Source organism: Pholcus phalangioides, unplaced genomic scaffold, assembly GCF_987345545.1.
Source record: "Pholcus phalangioides strain wild (caught in Gottingen) unplaced genomic scaffold, Ppha-v1.0 ptg000010l_1, whole genome shotgun sequence".
NCBI classification, from domain to species: Eukaryota; Metazoa; Arthropoda; class Arachnida; order Araneae; family Pholcidae; genus Pholcus; species Pholcus phalangioides.
The window spans coordinates 7,878,666-7,894,978 of NW_028301603.1; the positions used below are offsets into that span (position 1 = coordinate 7,878,666).

At 44.9% G+C, this 16,313-nt stretch overlaps 2 protein-coding genes across 2 annotated transcripts in view; one reads left to right on the forward strand and one right to left on the reverse strand.

The window, feature by feature from the left end:
• Positions 1 to 1,090: 1,090 nt before the first annotated feature.
• LOC149080829 (uncharacterized) lies at positions 1,091 to 2,407 on the forward strand. The gene has a single exon (XM_089237391.1). The coding sequence runs from the start codon at positions 1,091 to 1,093 to the stop codon at positions 2,405 to 2,407; it is 1,317 nt and encodes a 438-aa protein (XP_089093517.1).
• Positions 2,408 to 9,198: 6,791 nt separating this feature from the next.
• LOC149080830 (MAM and LDL-receptor class A domain-containing protein 1-like) overlaps positions 9,199 to 16,313 on the reverse strand; it is a 40,982-nt gene continuing 33,867 nt past the window's right edge. The window contains exon 4 of the mRNA XM_089237392.1: positions 9,199 to 10,705. Within this exon, the coding sequence (XP_089093518.1) occupies positions 9,587 to 10,705 (1,119 nt within the window). The 3' untranslated portion in view covers positions 9,199 to 9,586. The remainder of the gene's footprint in view (positions 10,706 to 16,313) is intronic.

The following is a 16,313-nucleotide window of genomic DNA, read 5'->3' on the forward strand; positions in this document are numbered from 1 at the left end:
ACAGGCGATGGAAGAGGGCGAAAAAAGAAGAACTCAAGACAACTAGGTGCATCGAATTCAAGAAACACCAGCCACAGTACACAAAGATGCTCAGGAAAGCGAAGACTGAAGGATGGCATCAGTACTGTGAAAAGGCCACGGATGCTTTCGGCAACGTCTACAGAGTGACGGCCAAGAGAAGAGAAAACACGGCCCAGATCATCATGAGAGAAGAAGACCAGACGATGGAAGAGGCCATAGCCAGGCAACTCAGAACCCTGTACCCGACTGACGAGGCGGAGCTGGGAAGAGAAGCAGACGAGGAGGGAGAAAGGGGCCAGAACCAGCAAGAGCCCCCCATTGGCCCGATGGAACCGAACATCACCCAGAAGGAAGTACAGCGATCGCTGAGCATGACAGGTAACAAGAAGGCTCCGGGCCCGGACGGGCTTACCGTGCCCATATTGAAGGCGATTAATGGCAAGCACCCGGAGCTCCTGACCACGCTTTACAACAAGTGTCTGGAGCTGCGGAGATTTCCCAAGGTCTTCAAGAGGGGAAAGGTTATTCTGATCCTAAAGCAAGGAAAGCCAGTGGACGACATAAAGTCGTATCGTCCAATCACCCTGCTCCCACACGCCGGAAAGATTCTGGAAAGGATCCTAGTCCAGAGGGTGATGTACCATTTGGAGAGACACCAATACTTGCACCAGAAACAATATGGTTTTAGAATGGGAAGATCGGCGGACGAAGCACTCTGTGACGTTGTCGACAACATCAAGGAAGCCAGGACACAAGGAAAGCACGTGGCGCTGGTGTCCATCGACATCAAGGGCGCATTTGATGTACTTCGGTACACCAACCTGAGAAAGATCTTTGCCCAGATTCCCGCACCACAAGATCTGACACAGACTTTGATGCATCTCCTTAAGACAGGAAAGTGGGCATGGAGCTGGGAGGTGAGCTCGTGGAACATGACCAAACGAGAGGTAGTCCGCAGGGCTCGTGCTCGGGCCCCCTTATGTGGAACGTCACGGTGGACGGCCTACTTAAACAGTCCTGGGAAGAGGGAGTACGAGTCCAGGCCTTTGCGGACGACATACTCATAGTCATGGCCACAGAGAAATGGAAAGAGATGGAAGGAAAGGCCACCAGGACTCTGGATCAGATGGCCAATTGGCTACACAACAACGATCTGGAGCCGGCAATCGAAAAGAGTTCTTACCTGTGGTACAGTTCAAGAATCAAGAGACCCAAGATAAGGATGAAGGGAACCAGGATCCCATGGAAGAAGACGATGAAATATCTTGGGGTCACTCTGGACAAAGACCTGGACTGGATATCACACGTAAAAACCCAGGGAGCCAAGGCGAACGCTAACCTTCAAACATTGGCGAGCATGGCAGGCCCAAGATGGGGACTAACGCAGAAGCTCAGAAGGATATTGTACGACCAGGTGGCTATCAAGATAATAACATACGGAGCTGCTGCGTGGTACCAGGACCCATCAGAGAAGCTCAAGAGGCAGCTGGACAGCCTGCAGGGAGGTTTCCTGCACCTTCTCACAACAGCCTACCACAAGACGTCAAAAGCAGCCATGCAGGCCATCGCACTGAGTCTTCAGACGGAGTATGTGGCCAAAGCAGCCATGGTGACAAGACTCAAGAGGAACATTAGTCTGGGGGAGGCCCAATACCAGTGGAGTGAACTAGAGCAGAGAAGGATAGGCTGGGATGTGCACCCCGCCACCGACATCCAGGAGAGCCAGATCATCACCCTGGAAGAAACGGGCCCTATCTCATACGAAGGAACCACCATAGTCACAGACGGTTCTAAAACCCAGGATGGAACGGGTGCTGCCTTCGTGAGATACGAGGATGACGTAGTAACCCAGAAGTGGAAGCAGAGGATATTGACAGGGTGCACGATTTTCCAGGCGGAGCTCTTCGCTCTAACAGAAGCGGTAAGAAGCTTGGAAAACACAACGACCCAAACCAAAGTATACACAGACAGCCGATCCACCCTGAAAGCCATAAGAGACCCCCTCACGAGACACGAGGACGCCAGGACCGTCCGCAGGGCTCTATTAAAAAATCCAAACATCCAATTGAACTGGGTTCGTGGCCATGTTGGAGAAAAAGGGAACGAGGAGGCGGACCGATTGGCCAAGGCAGCAACCTTGAGCCGTACGATCCTCCTGGAAAAGAAGATTCCAGGAGCGACTGCAAAAAGGATAATGAAGATTCACATCCGGGGAGAGTGGCAGAAATTCTGGGACCACCCTGCCACACATGGGAAGTTAATCCATAGGGTCCTGCCCAAAATACAGTGGAGAGAGAGATCTTGGAGAAAAAGGGAAGACGATATTCTTCTCGGGCCACGGGCCGTTCCCCACCCACTTCCTCCGCTTCGGGATCTCAAACAATGACAAGTGCCTGTGTGGAGGAGTCGGAAGCCCATTGCATTACGCAACAGAGTTCGAAAAGACCTCAGAGTTCCATCTGGTTAAGCCGCTCCCTCAGTTGGAGCATGAATGGTTCAAAAGGATGGAGAGAGATGGAAAAGCCCTGGAAACCATCAAGGACCTGGTTAAATTGCTAGAGGCCAACCAGGAACATCTCCACACCAAGAGGGATGAGACCATCCAGACTCCACATGAAACGCAACAACTGAGGAGGAGCGAAAGACTGAGAGCAAGGGCAGAAGCCGAAGACAGCATCGATAGGGTACTCTCCCAGGAAATAGAAGAATTAGAAGACGAAGAATACGACACAGAGGGAGAGCAATCGGAGAGAGAAGAAGCGGTCGAAATATGGGGAGACTCTGACTTCAAATAGGATGATCCAGTGAAAGAGTAATCAAGAAACAAAGTCCCAATGATCAGTGTTTAAACTTTGAAGCACCCAACCAAAAGCTGAGGAGCTTTTGAATAATCGAACAACCCTCTCCCCTCATGCTGAAGGACCTGGCACCTGGTCGGACCAATGTGACACAAAGGGCTCACACTGGCCAACAAGCCAACGAGGGAAGACGTGGTCCAGGACCTGGCCTGGACACGGCGGAGGGCTCACCCGAGACAACAAGTCAATGAGGGAAAACATGGTTCAGGACCTGGCGCTTGGCCACAGAGAGGAACAGGGGATCTCGGGCTCAATAAAGCTGGAAAGGACATCAGAAGAGCTCATCGGAATAAATTGTATATTGTATGATAGAAATATTTAAATCTGTATATACTTTTTTTTTAATGTGTTTTTATATTCAATGTTCATGTATTTTATATTTTATATGCATAATAAAGCACCCGACATCGCCCAGCCCCTCATCCGGGCAATGGCTAAAATTGACAATGGTCGATAGAGCCTGGGCGGTGCACGGAATGAAATGCCTTTTTTCGTTCACGTTATGCGATGAAATAACCTCAGCTTGTACATCTGATTCCACTGGGTTTGAAAAGTGTAGCGAGGGGATGTCCACTTCCTTCGTCCTTTCAGATGCAAGCCGCCTGCCCGATAATATTTGATATTTGGACCACTTTTGGCCACTGTCCCCCATTTTTGCAACTTCTGCCCACGTTCTCTTTGATCCAAGGGAGAAAGGTGACAACACTTTCTCAGATGGAAGCGCAGTGCCATTCTTCAGTTGCTTATTCGAATGCAGTTGTGGCCAGGCGTCCACCTTTTCAAATTCTATCGAGGGACTGTTCGTTTGCCTAGACCTGTCAATTTTTACTTTACGTTGTCTCTGAGGTTTGGGAGGTTCCCAAGGTAAAGTGGTTTCGTTGTTCCAGCCATCCTCACCATCCATCAACGTAAAATATCGAGGTTGGGAGTTGAGAGGATACTGTCGTCGTTGGGCTAACACAGGCGTTCCTCTCTCGTGGGACGTCTGGTCCCGTACCATTATATTCTGTATCACTTTGGGAAACTACTACAAATTGAAAGTTCTGTTGCCGCTCGTCGGTGAGACCATCTTCCCGATCTGATGAGTCCACGTCCGCAGCATGATCCCAGATCGTCTGAGTTTCTCTGTCAATAAGTGGACCAGTTTTACTCCGACACACTGACAGATGATCAGTTTGAGTGTCTCTACTAATAAATATGTTATGTTCTCGCTGATTCACTCTCTTGACTACTGACTGCTTACTTTCGTAACACGAAGCGACCGTTAGAATACAATCCGACCGAAGTTCATTCATACATGATAAGATTGGAGAACGTTGCATGCTAGTTTGGCCCATTACACGATCGCTGACTTTTTGGGTCATTTTTCGCCGTAATCCAGGGGAGGTTACTTTGTTTGATCTACTTTTGACGTTAGAATTCTTCGTAGGCGAGGGTTGAGGTTCTGACTGCCCAACTATCTCCATGACCAGGTCGACTAATAGACGGCGAACAGTGTTTTGATCATTTGATGACACCTTGCGCCGTACCTTTCCCGAGGAGAGCTTTCGGGTGTCTCGAAAGAGATTCCAAGTCGATTTAATTGCATTTATGGTGCCTTTTAGCAGGCACTGTAGACTACCATGATCACTGACATGCAGGCGGTGATGGGATCTACCCAACGAATCTCTTCGGGGATCAGTTAAAAGTATCCAGATGTTCCACGCGGCATCATACGTATAGAAGCCATCAGCATCGAGAGTTTCATTCGTTTTTTGGTCACCTAAGATCGCTTTTACCACAGAAGTTGGCTCAATGTTCTTTTGGGTCTGGGGATGCAAAGCCGGAGTCACGGCATCTGAAGCACGAACTGTTGATTTTAGGAAGTTCCTCTTGGGAACTGATGCGTAGAGAGGAGTAGCAGTCTTCATTGAACATTGGCAGCTTCGTGTTGCGTATGAAGGTGTCCCAGGTCCACCGGATAAGTCCAAAGCATTCAAAAGTTGCGAGCTGTGGACACTGGTTACATCAATATGGTCCTCCGATGACGTGGTGTTATTCATGGCCAAGTGGTGTCTCAATTGTTCAAATTTCATGTTGATCAAAGATTTTTGTTCAGTAATGTGACTTTGTATTATCTTTGCTGTTGTTTGTGCTAATTTTATTTATTATACCTTACACTAGGCAACTTTGCTTATAATAATTATGCTCGGCCTTTGAAAGAACAGTAGTGCATCTTAAAGTAATCTGCTCTCGAGGCCAGTCGAACATAGAATTAAAGAATAAATAAGAACTCCTTTATATTACAAATAATAAGATTGGCCTTGTTACACATGTTATGGAGCCATAGAAGAAGAATACAGGCTCTACAATAATGACAAATCTATGGGCTTGTATTAAGATGGCGGGTTTCATTGAATTTACTTTGAAATCGATCAAACTTTAATTAAAAACGATTTTCGATGATAAATTTGAACCGAACACCCATGGCACGCATAAAGTACACAAAAAAATTATTCAATCAGCCAGCATTTGATGAATTTGAAGTCCAATGGGAGGGCTAACGCTGTAGACAATGGCCGACCGATCCTCAATTCACTCGGCAAACATCAAAACACCAAAGCAAAACACCAGATTCCGTCAAGAAACTGTCAATATGCGTCTTGCAAACGGACAACAATCAACGGTGAATGTGTTGACCACATCGGTATTTGTCAACATCCAATGGAAGCGGCTAAGGGCGAAATTTATAATTCTACCTGGAATCGTCGGTAACAGAACTCTTTTGGGAATCGACTTTCTTGAGAAAGCTGACATAGTCTTGGATCTCGAGAAAAAACAATGGTTCTTCGGGGAAAATACTCGTAAGCTATTCCACTTTGTAAACGAATCTGGGATAAAAACTGTTCAACATGTGGTAGAGCATGTCAACTTGAATTCCTGCCAACTACGACAAGTTGAAGGACAGCAACGAAAACAAGTGCTGAACATGGCATGGAGAAAGGATGAAAATATTTTCAGCCCAGGGGGTGGGACACTCTCCAAGGCAAAGTTCACCATGGCGATATGGCATCCGAACCTCAGCGGTGGGATCAGTCTAGACGTCTCAGGAACCAAACGGGTCGCGTCCGTGACTATCTACGTCATGTTTCTGGCCATCTATGTCCTGCTGTCCGTAACGAAATCCAACGATCCGCAGGAAGCTTTCATCACCAACCGGTGCAAGGGCAACCACGAGTTACTCTGACAGGCGGGCAAGTAATAGACTCACGTTTCCGCAGGAACGACCGAGTCGAACCATCCGGTGCCAGACGACGCGGTTTATGATCACCAGAATATTATCAAGTACGGCATCATTGTAGAATGCCAAGCCAAACAATAACGTCTAGCAATAGCTTCCGTGAATCAAGAACCCAAACAAGTGTAAGCAGTGCTGGCGATGAGAACAATAAATGCAGGGGGAGGGGCTTTAAGGTATCCGACTACGTTGAAAACGTCATTTTGGAAGAAAAAAATAGGGATTTTCATTTTTTTATTTTTTTATAAAAGCCCGATTTGTTGTGATTCCAAAACGGGCCTTGTTTTGTTTATGTGATGCTTAGAATCAAAGTTACGTTCACTTTAGTGTTGCGTACAAATAATACGCGAATAAAGACTTTAAACGTGTTTTACGAAGAATGCTATTTTCGACATTTTACTTGACTTTGTGACATGATTTGTAAAAATTGATGCATTGCATCGTCACGAAATTTTAATGTGATATTTTGCTATATATTGTTGAGGTTATGAACCAAAATCTAAGGTCTATCACATATATTTTGTGAATTACAGTGTTTTATAGACAAAAAATGTAGGACGAAATTTCAAAAAATTCACACGTACTTAAACATATTTTGGTATAACTTATGAACATATCATGCAATCCTTTAAATTTTGCTTCATAACCTGCAACATTACTAGCTAAATGCACTTGTGAAAATCACAAAGCATTTCATTAATAAAATTTTCTGCAATCGTTTTTCGAATATCACGTGAATTTTGCCTAAAATTTGACATAAAAACGACGTTTTCATAGAAAATATAATAGATAGACCAAAATTTGTCACCGTTTTCACCATTTCGAGACACTTTCTATCAAAAAATGTAATTAAAGTTCAGTCCAGAACCATTTTAAAGAAAAGTGACAAGAAAGGTAGTCGGATACCTCTCTCTTAAGTATTCTGATCAAAACCCTAACGTGAGTCGCAGCCACGACAAAAGAAGTCATGAAAACAGGTTGACTCCTATGCGAAGCCCTACAAGAGGTTCTGTGAAGCAGAAGGTGGAACGAAAACGGAATGAACGCAAAGGTTATGCTGACAACGGTCAAAGGCAGAGTTCTCGAAGGAGGAACTGGTCGACAAAGTTCACCCCACAACGAGATGGACTGTACCCTGTGCTAGCCCAGAGATCGCCTACGAGGTGCATTGTCGCTGATCCGTCCAAAACGGGTGTCTCTCTCTCTCGGCATGTACCATACCTCTGCTCTCACACCATGTGGGGAACCGGATGTTGTATCCGTAGTGCCATTACGGAAGAAGGGACGACCTCCCAAAGTTGGAACTAATAGGAACACTGAACAACCTCCCACAACGCCTATTGCTGGTTCCTTGCCGGGATGTCCACGAAACCAGAGGGGGAAGATGTAACAGGCAAGCTGTTGACAAGGATGTACAGTAATACTTTTATTCACTAGACACGTGAGGATTAAGTGGTATCGAGAGACGAAAACATTCTCGAGGAGTTCGATTTCGACCTTCATGACGAAGGGTTGTCGGTTTCGCATGTTAACCTAGAGTCTTGTTCTGTATTAATGTAGAATAAAGGAATGTTCCATGTTCGCCGCTTCGTATACACCACACCGACCGTCACAATATATATTATATAATGCATTTATATAATATAATATAATATATATAATATTATATTTATTTTATTATATTATTTATTATATTGTTATTGTGTTGCAGTATTGAATGAATGACGTTTTTATTTGCCATTTTCATGTGAATGAATAATTGTGGAACGAATTATCCAAGTTCCCATTATTTTCTATGAAGAAGTTTGATTCGAACAACGAACAGTTCGGATAACGAGCACGTTGGTGGAACGGATTAAACTTGTTAACCGAAGAATCCCACTGTATTTATAACCCAATGCAGGGCCGTCTTAAGAGCATCACGGATCCTCCCGCACAGTGGTTTTTCCGAGGGCCCCTACCTCGCTAAAAACTTCCGTCCTACCAATATGCATGCTTATTGCCGAAAATTTTAACCAGATTTAATTTTCATAGGGTGCCCGGTTGGGCCCATGTGTTGAGACGCCACTGGCTCCATGGTCTCTCACCATGACATCTGTCACATGTAAGGCGTCAATGAATGATAGCGGACTCGTTTGTGCAAAGAACAAGTTTGCGCTTCAAGAGATGTCTAGGAAATCGTTTAAAAAAAAGTAGAATAGGTAACAGTGATTTGCTACAGCAGTAACACTGACATTATGCTTTTCGTCAAAGGTAAAGGACGAGTCAGCCTAGTACTGCAAGGAGCTCCAGTCGCTTGTAATTGAGCAGACGGTGTCTATGGAGGTGTATTTCTAGTTTGGCAGCACTGCTGTGCTCAGTTTAAATCATTCGATGGTGTTGAATATTTATGCCCGGTTTTGTGCTCGTGAAATCTTCATCCACGAGGTTGCTAGATGTTGCGCATTTCGGCAAAATGTCCCAGTGTTCCAAAAAAAACAACAACTTTGTGATGCCATCTTATCTCGCGAAATTAGATTTTCTACATCTAAGATGAACGTGGTTTACGCTTTGTTGATTTTGAAGGACGGAAAAATTCCTCATTTCAAACATTTTCCACTTCAGCAATCCGTAAGTTCCTCCCGAATCGTAGCTTTATTAACAAATGTTTACGTAGGATTTATAAATTATGTCGTCTGCTAATACATTATTCTAGTGTTCTGCCATCGGCAACATTTACGGTCGCGTAAATATAAAACAGGGCCGTAACTAGAGGGGGACAGAGGGGCGGCTATTTTAGATGGGAACAAAGAACACCGTTATAAAATTATCGAATTTTAAAGTTGTGGGGGGGCGGCCAAAATCCTAGTAACAGCCCTGCATAAAGCATATGCATTTATTGATAAATCGCCTCAAGTCGCCACTGCCGAAGAACAGTTTAAGGTAAGTACAACGAGAAACAAAAAATTGTCATTTCAAGTTTTTATTCATGCCTTTTCATTTTTTAGAGATGACAAAATTCATTTATTAAAAGATAGAAAGAGGGGAAAAGAGTCGTATATTCCATTTCTATATATAAGATTGGCGAACACACAATACTTTCAGTCTGCCGTTCGAGCACGAAAAAGTTTCGTTGTGACGGAAACGAAATACGACCGAAGCAGGACTGACGGATTATTATGAACACGCCTGGAAGACGGGAGGAAAATCTCGTAACAGAAACGGGCTATGACTAATTTGTTAGAATAGATCCATAAATCAAGTTAAATAAGTTAAAACTCTACATTCACGGCAAGCTTCAGGCCGATCGAGGTTCGAACAACAAGAAGACTTGTCTCTGTATCAATCTGGTCCTGTGTTCCGAGTTACTGAGTATGTTAATTTGGATGTCTGGAACCCCAAGTCTGGTGGGGGGAGGGGGATGCGTCCAAGAATCTCACTTTGCTCTTTGTCACCCTTTTCCGACTGCCGCGGGTGGTCTAGTGTGGCAGCTTCCATCATAAAAAGTGACGTCGTCTACGGCGAAACCTCCGTCCGACGATTCCCCTTCAAACTGAAGAGCAAAGTTCCTTTTAGCTGCAACGGTCACCTGAGCGTATGACCACTCGGATCTGGTGGAGTTTTGAAAGTTTCTCGCTTCGAGTCTCCAGATGACAGGGTTTTTCTCAGCGGATTCCGCGGTAGAGCTTTCTGCGGTGGACAGGTCTATCATGACGACTTCCAACGCAGTAGCTTCGCTTCTGCCGAAAGCAACAAACCAGAATCCCAAGCATCTGACAGATTGTTGACCGATCTCCAAAATAGGACTCTTCATCTTGGGTTTCTGAGTCGAGCGGCTGTTGAAAACGTCGAAGAAAACGAATCCTGTCGTTGACCTGAACGTGTGGTCTAATAGACCGGATGGTTTGTTCTCTGAGGTCGCCAGTTTCCACTGTCCGTCTGCGAAGGAGTCGAGCTCTTTTGGATCGGAAGTTGGGGCCAAGGTAGAAGCTTCATCAAAAATCGTCACGAAACTCCAACCGCAAGTGTCTCTTTCGAAGAAACACTCCCCGATGTTCGTAGATGCTCCGAATGGTTCTGTCGAGCAGTCTCCATCAAAGAACGTGATATCGTCGACGGCTATGTGTCCTACCCGTCCTTCGCCCCAAGCTCCTTCGAATACGATTTCGTAGAAGACCTGAGGTGGCATCCGCTCCCTTGCCAAGACGATCGGTGCTTTAGCGTTAAACCAGTTTTCACCCTGGTGATTGTACAATCTCCATATCGGCGACAACGGCTTTCCAGGAGCCATCAAACGAATATATACTCTGAGACTCCCCAAGCTGAGTCCCGCGGGGTCAATCAGAGGCTCGAATATGTAATAATAAAAGGACAAGCAGTGGATTATGGGAGTTGGCTTGAAGAGGGGACTGATTAGCCAAGCCCTTGTTCCACCTCTCAAGAGAATACTGTTGTTGTCTGACAGTAGGTTCATGTAATAGCCTTTGCTGTCTCCTCGGGTATGATCGAACGGGGGACCGTTATGGTCGAAGTAGTACTGTCGCCCCCAATCTAAGTCGTCAAGTTCATCCTGCGGAGAACAAAATAAAACTATAAGTTGATGAGAATAGTTTCACGATATATATATATATATACACGATATATTATATGAATATTCTGGGAGGGGGGGGGGAATGGACTACTTGCTGACGTCACAAGCAGACTGCGGAGGCCTTCTATCTCTAGGAGGTGCTGATCGACCCCGCTGCAAGAGGGGAGCAGTAGGCATACCTGAATCTCATAGGACTGCCGAGGAGCTCGCCGATCTCAGTCGGACAACGAACCTTCGCGCAGAGATTACCATAGCTACCAGTTCCAATTGATAAGCACCAACCGTGTCCCCACAAAAATTTGCATTACATTTTTTTTCCCACACAAAAAAAAACCCCTTCGTGAGAACAACCTTTTCGCAAACCGCATTCAAATACACGCCAAATCTTTCAATTTTTATGAATTTTTAAACTACTTAGGAGTTTATGGGACACCCTGTATATCTTATCTTCTATAACAGTGGTTCTCAACCTGGGGCCATATGGCCCCCTTGCGGTCCTGGGATATTCTAGGGGGGCCACGGAAGAAAATCAGAAGAAAAGTGATCCATGACAGGTGGTGAAGGGAGTCAGAGAACTGTGAAGAGAAAAAAGCTTTAAAAGTGAAACATGGTTGAAAAATATTACTACTTTCAGAATTCCTCAGATCCGTCCATAGAAATAGGGTCATCTTAACCCTTGGGTCTATGTGGGCATGACCCGGGTCTTCGTGTCTATAATGGAGTGAGTGGGGACTGCATTATATGGAATCTGATACCATGATTTTCATATGTAAGCTGTTAGTTCCAGCTAAGTATTTAGGGTAGCCAGAGCAACGGTTGGTGTGTTAGGAGGGTCGATTTATCGTGCATGTTCGTTGGATCGTACCGTATTTTACGCAGACCGTTTTTTAACATATAATTTGACTCCTGGGAGAGATGATAATCCGCCATTTGAGTCCGTGCCTAGCCAGGATTCCAGAGATTGATCCGATCTATTAAAATTTCATTCATAATAAAAATATAGAAAGTATCTCAATCTTGGGTGGGGGGGGGGGGCCCTGGATAGGACAGGGGGGCCACGAGAAAAAAATGTGATCCATAGGGAGCCATGAGCTGAAAAAGGTTAAGAAACACTGTTCTATAATATACACAGTATGAAGTACAGCGTGGCATATTGTCTATACAGTCTGGCCCCCAAAATATTTTAGAGTATGTCAGGGGGCCCGTTCAAGTATTACGTCAGCAAATTTTTAGCCATTTTTGACCCCCCCCCCTCCTTGTCAGCAAAGGTCAACAAAACTCTGAGCCTCCCCCCCCCCCCTGTTAGCAAAATTACGTCATCAGCTCTGCCCCTCTGAATCCTAACGCATATCGGTGGGATCGGAGACGTACACAGGACGACCAAAAATTTATTTTTTTAATGCAAAAAAATATTTTTAAATTGAAATTTTGGAAGAAAATACTTTTATATGTTACTAGGAGGTCTCTGCCACCCTGACGCCTTTGGCGGCCACCCCCCCCCCCTCCCCTTTTCTTCACAACATATCTTGTTTATTTCGTCCCTCTTCATCAGCGTGCTATAGAAAGGGACATGTGAAAGCACCTGAAGAAGCGAATTTTACAGTAATACAGCAACAAAAAGCAAATGTAATTCATCAAGTACCCCCAGAAAACTTTTCAGCCTCCAGACTCCACTTTGCTCAATTTTAGTGGGGCCCCCAGACTGGATTCATCTCGGGCTACCGATGTTGCAAATTTTACAATGTTAAAAAATAAAAATCAATGAGATAAATCCATTGCCTCCGAATTGGAACCTGTCAACATTTCCATGTGGCCCCGATCTGAAGGTTTGTCGGACATCCCCCTTGTGAGGGACCACGAAAGTTTTTCATTTTTATCAATTTTACAACGAATAAAAAATAGGGCCCCACATCCAGTAGCGGGCCCCCAATACGCAGATTTTTAGGGGGGTACCCAGACTGGATTTATCTCGGGCTTCCGTTGTTGCAAATTCTACAATGATGAATAACAGAGAAGAATAACGAGATTCATTCAGGGCCCCCAAAATGAAACCTGTAAACATGGGGCCCCCGACTTGGAAGCTCGTCGGTTAACCTCCGCTGAGAGTGCCATGAAAAATTCTCATTTGTATTCATTTGACCAAGGAATACAATCCAGGGTACCAATTACCCGGGATACCTATTCCCATACTTTCCGTGGGGCCCGCAGATTGGCTTTATCTCGGGATTTCACTGTTGCAAATTCTACAATGTTAAATAACGGGAAAGAATAATGAGATTCATTCAGGGCCCCCAAAATGAAACGGGGCCCCTGACTCTGAAGCTTATCGAACATCCCCTTTCCCCCGTGAGTGCCACGGCAAATGTTCATTTGTATTCATTTTACCAACGAATAAAATCCAGGCTCCCACCCCTCAATTACCCGTGACCGAATTCGCAAATTTTATGGGGGCCCAGTAAACTTTCCCCCAACTTCTTATTGGTCGTAGGTCCTCGGCTGTACTTCTACTACGATTTCAGGGCGAAATAACTGGGTTCTAGACTCCCAGAAAGAAGAAAACAACACTTTATTTCGTTTATTATCCAACACCCCCAACGAAACCGTCAAGTCTCTTCGGTACAAAATTTCACACTCATCTCCTGGCACCTTATTCCTGGGCACGCCCTTGTTGTCTATTGAAGATTTACCCGGTTGGTTTCTGGCTTTCTCGGTCTTCGGCTGCCGGTTCGGAGCTCTGTTGTTTCCTTTGGCAAATGGACACGAAAACGCTATGCACCTCGTCCATATTCCTCTGCGGAGCCTCTAACGAATCGGTACATGCGGGAATGTGCGTGTACGTGCAGTGAAACCTGGCGTGAAGCTTGTTTCTGTGTAATGCTTGTTATGTGTAGTGTTTTTTTTTTTTTTTTTTTTCCAAACCGAGCACAACTCAGGTCTATTGCCATCGGCAATTTACTACCTAGTGAGTTGTGCCGGAATTATGTGTGTACCTAACAGTCTGAGTGCGTATCTGGTGTTGTGTATGATTTTTCAGTGCTGCCATCTATATCTCTATGTGTAGTGCTGCCATCTGCCACCAGTTTTTCTAACTATGAGTGAAGTGTAATGATTGAATAATTTATCGTTTTGTAGGCCTGTCGCTCTCTGTGGTGAGACTTTTTAATGGGGAGAAGAAAACATCTGCCGAAACTTCTCAGGGGTGAGTTTGAATCTTCTCAGGCCGAACACATACTGGGGATGTGAGCGGAGAGGTACGAAATAGCGGCGAAAACAAATGTACTGTTTTGTTCTGCGCCTCACATACTCGGGCAACGAGACGAGGAGGAGAAAGAGGCGGCTCAAGAGGTACGCGACTCTTTCAAGCCGGTTTGTTTTGATCGCGAGGTAAAATCAGACGCTATTTGGGGATTGGTCAGTTTTCTCTCCTTCTTTTTTCTCCTCACTCTCTTGGAAAAAAAAGAGAACTTCTGAGGGGGGATCATCATCATCACCACCCATTTGGTTTGGAGGGAGCGCTTCGGATGTTTTTCCACTTTTGGCGCTCTCTCTTCTTTTCGATTCCCATTTTTTGTGCTTAACCCAGTCTATCCTAATTTAAAAGTTTGACGATTGTTGTGGTAGCATTTTACGCATTAATTACCCCGTCATTTTTTTTAGACGTGAATATTTTTCAAAATCTTACTGGGACTAACGAGATAGATATTTCGCAAATTTCCGCCCATCCCATTGCGCTTTTTGCATGGAAAACTACACTATGTGCAAGAGAACTTCCTTCTGACGAACGAACAGTTTCTGCAACTAGGAAGGGAGCGGGAGGGGGTGTGGTTTCCCGGGCGTAGTATCAGAAGGGGCGCAAATTCCATCCCTTAAATTTCATCTTTTCAATTGTCCCTGAATAGTTTTTAATAACAAACGTACTGCCATGGGACATAGGCACCAGAACATGGCGGGGGGGGGGGGCTATTTCAACCCCCCCCAATAAATTTTGTGTTAGGGGGCTGAGAACCCCCTTCCCAATTAATGAATAAATAATGCGGGGCACTGCACCCTTCTACATACGGGCTCGAGGCTCACCACGGAACGATTGGCAACTTTCAGCCCTCTCAATGTTTTTCATGCCCACGCCTTTGCCCTGGGCTGCAAAATGTAAAGGGTGGCAAATTTTTGTCGGAAACTGGAAAACCACTAAAAGATCATAAGTTATATACCACTATAAATCATTATGCAGTCGCTGGGGCGGAAAAATCATTTCTTCCCCACAAAGACATCAAAAATCTTTTACAAAGAAAACTATCTATGTACTGTCTATACCAGCGGTTCTCAACCAGTGCTCCACGTGCACTGGTTGAGGGGGCTCCGCGTTCACTCGATGAAAGTAAAATGAACCAGTAAATTTTATGACCAAATGAAAAAAAAAAAAACGTAGCGTACGGGGCTCCGTCGTAGAAATTATATACTAAAAAGGTTGAGAATTGCTGGTCGACACTAATTTTCTACTCAATACTGAACATGTTCTTAGAATTTCAACAAAAAAATTTGTAGAGATTTTTCCATGAACGTCATTTCAACGTTTTCCAGGGTAGGGGGGAAGGCAAAGAGAGAAAACACACATGAACTCAATGTATGTATATCTACTCTATAATATAAAACACAAACTCGAAAAGTGCCTGTTTCTAAGCAACCGAAATTAGTGACGATTCTATGTTACGGAAGTGGGTGACGTTTTTTGAGTGGCGGAAATCTGTTACGATTTTGGGTCAAGTATTCATTTAACTCTAGCATATTCGGGACCCATTTAACCCATCGGGACCAAGTTACGTGCATTTACGGAGAGGCTCCCACATCCTACAGTAGGGCGCCTAGACTGGAATAGATGGCGATCAAATCGCTGGCCCCCAAACCAGCTTTTCAGGGGCCCTCTATGGCTAATTTATAGTGTGAAAAATCAAAAAGTGATAAGAATCGTTCCGGCCCCTGTCAGCCCTGCCCTTGTGTGGAGGGGGGGGGGCATGTCGAGAGGTATAATATACATATAACACCACCAGTGCTCCCAACACACAGGGTCGGGGTATCCGGGGGATTGCACGTATACCTTAATGGGGAAGTTAAAAGGTTTGATTTCCAGGGCCCTTGATGGATCTCGTTGTTTTCTTGCTGCTTTAACATTGAAAAATTTGCGATAGCGGAAGCCCAAGATACATCCAGTCTGGGGACCCCATAAAATTTGCGAATTCGGTCACGGGTAACTGAGGGGGGGGGGCGGCTGGAATTTATTCGTTGGTAAAATGAATACAAATGAACATTTGCCATGGCACTCACAGGGGGATGTATGACAAGCTCCGAGTCAGAGGACCGTTTCATTTTGGGGGCCTGGATGAATCTCATTTTTTTCTGTTATTTAACATTTTAGAATTTGCAACAGCGAAAGCCCGAGATAAAGCCAATCTGGGGGCCCCCACTAAAAGTATGCGAACTGGTGTCCCAGGTAATTGGTTGGGGGCCTTGGACTTTATTCGTTGGTAAAATGAATACAAATGAAAATTTTTCATGGCACTTGCAGCGGGGAATGACCAACAAGCTTACAAGT

What these genes read in the sequence shown, in the direction of transcription:
- LOC149080829 (XM_089237391.1), top strand. Translation starts at nt 1,091, where the DNA reads ATGGCCACAGAGAAATGGAAAGAGATGGAAGGAAAGGCCACCAGGACT.